Raw genomic sequence first — 524 nt, forward strand, 5'->3', positions numbered from 1 at the left:
CTAAAGGATTTACACTAAACAAAACAATGATTAGGCATCTTTGCTTGTTTTTTTTTTCTTTTGCTCTTACGTCCGTTGCGTTATTGACACGTACATGCATCGAGGACCGCCCTCAGTCCGACCACGTATCCCCCTCAGAGCGAGGACGTCGCAGCAGATCACGAAAAGATCCAGACGCTGCTGGGGCTCGTGAAGGACATCCTGACGCTGACCCTGGAGGAGGACGGCCCCGTGCGACACGTGTTCATGAGCTTCATCAACCACCTCCCCGACCTGTTTGTGAAGGATATCGCCATGCTGATGGGACCCCAGAAGGCCTGCATGATTGGACAGGCTGCCCTCCTCGAATCGGTGGGCGGCCCGGCGGCTGAGCTGGCCAAGGAAATGATGGAAATTAACAGCATGGAGCGCCCTCGCAGATGGTCGCCCCCCCGCGAAGGGGCCTGCAGACCGGGGCGCCCGAGGTCAGTACTTTCATTCTGTAAAGAATGTAGACCCTCTAGTAGCTCGCTCGCTGTCTACAT

At 55.7% G+C, this 524-nt stretch overlaps 1 protein-coding gene across 1 annotated transcript in view; it reads left to right on the plus strand.

Moving 5' to 3' along the window:
* LOC119586003 overlaps positions 1 to 524 on the plus strand; it is a 5741-nt gene that overhangs the window by 4322 nt on the left and 895 nt on the right. Inside the window, exon 11 of the mRNA XM_037934715.1 lies at positions 139 to 464. Coding sequence (XP_037790643.1) covers positions 139 to 464 — 326 coding nt within the window. The remainder of the gene's footprint in view (positions 1 to 138; positions 465 to 524) is intronic.

This window comes from Penaeus monodon, chromosome 20 (assembly GCF_015228065.2).
Source record: "Penaeus monodon isolate SGIC_2016 chromosome 20, NSTDA_Pmon_1, whole genome shotgun sequence".
NCBI classification, from domain to species: domain Eukaryota; kingdom Metazoa; phylum Arthropoda; class Malacostraca; order Decapoda; family Penaeidae; genus Penaeus; species Penaeus monodon.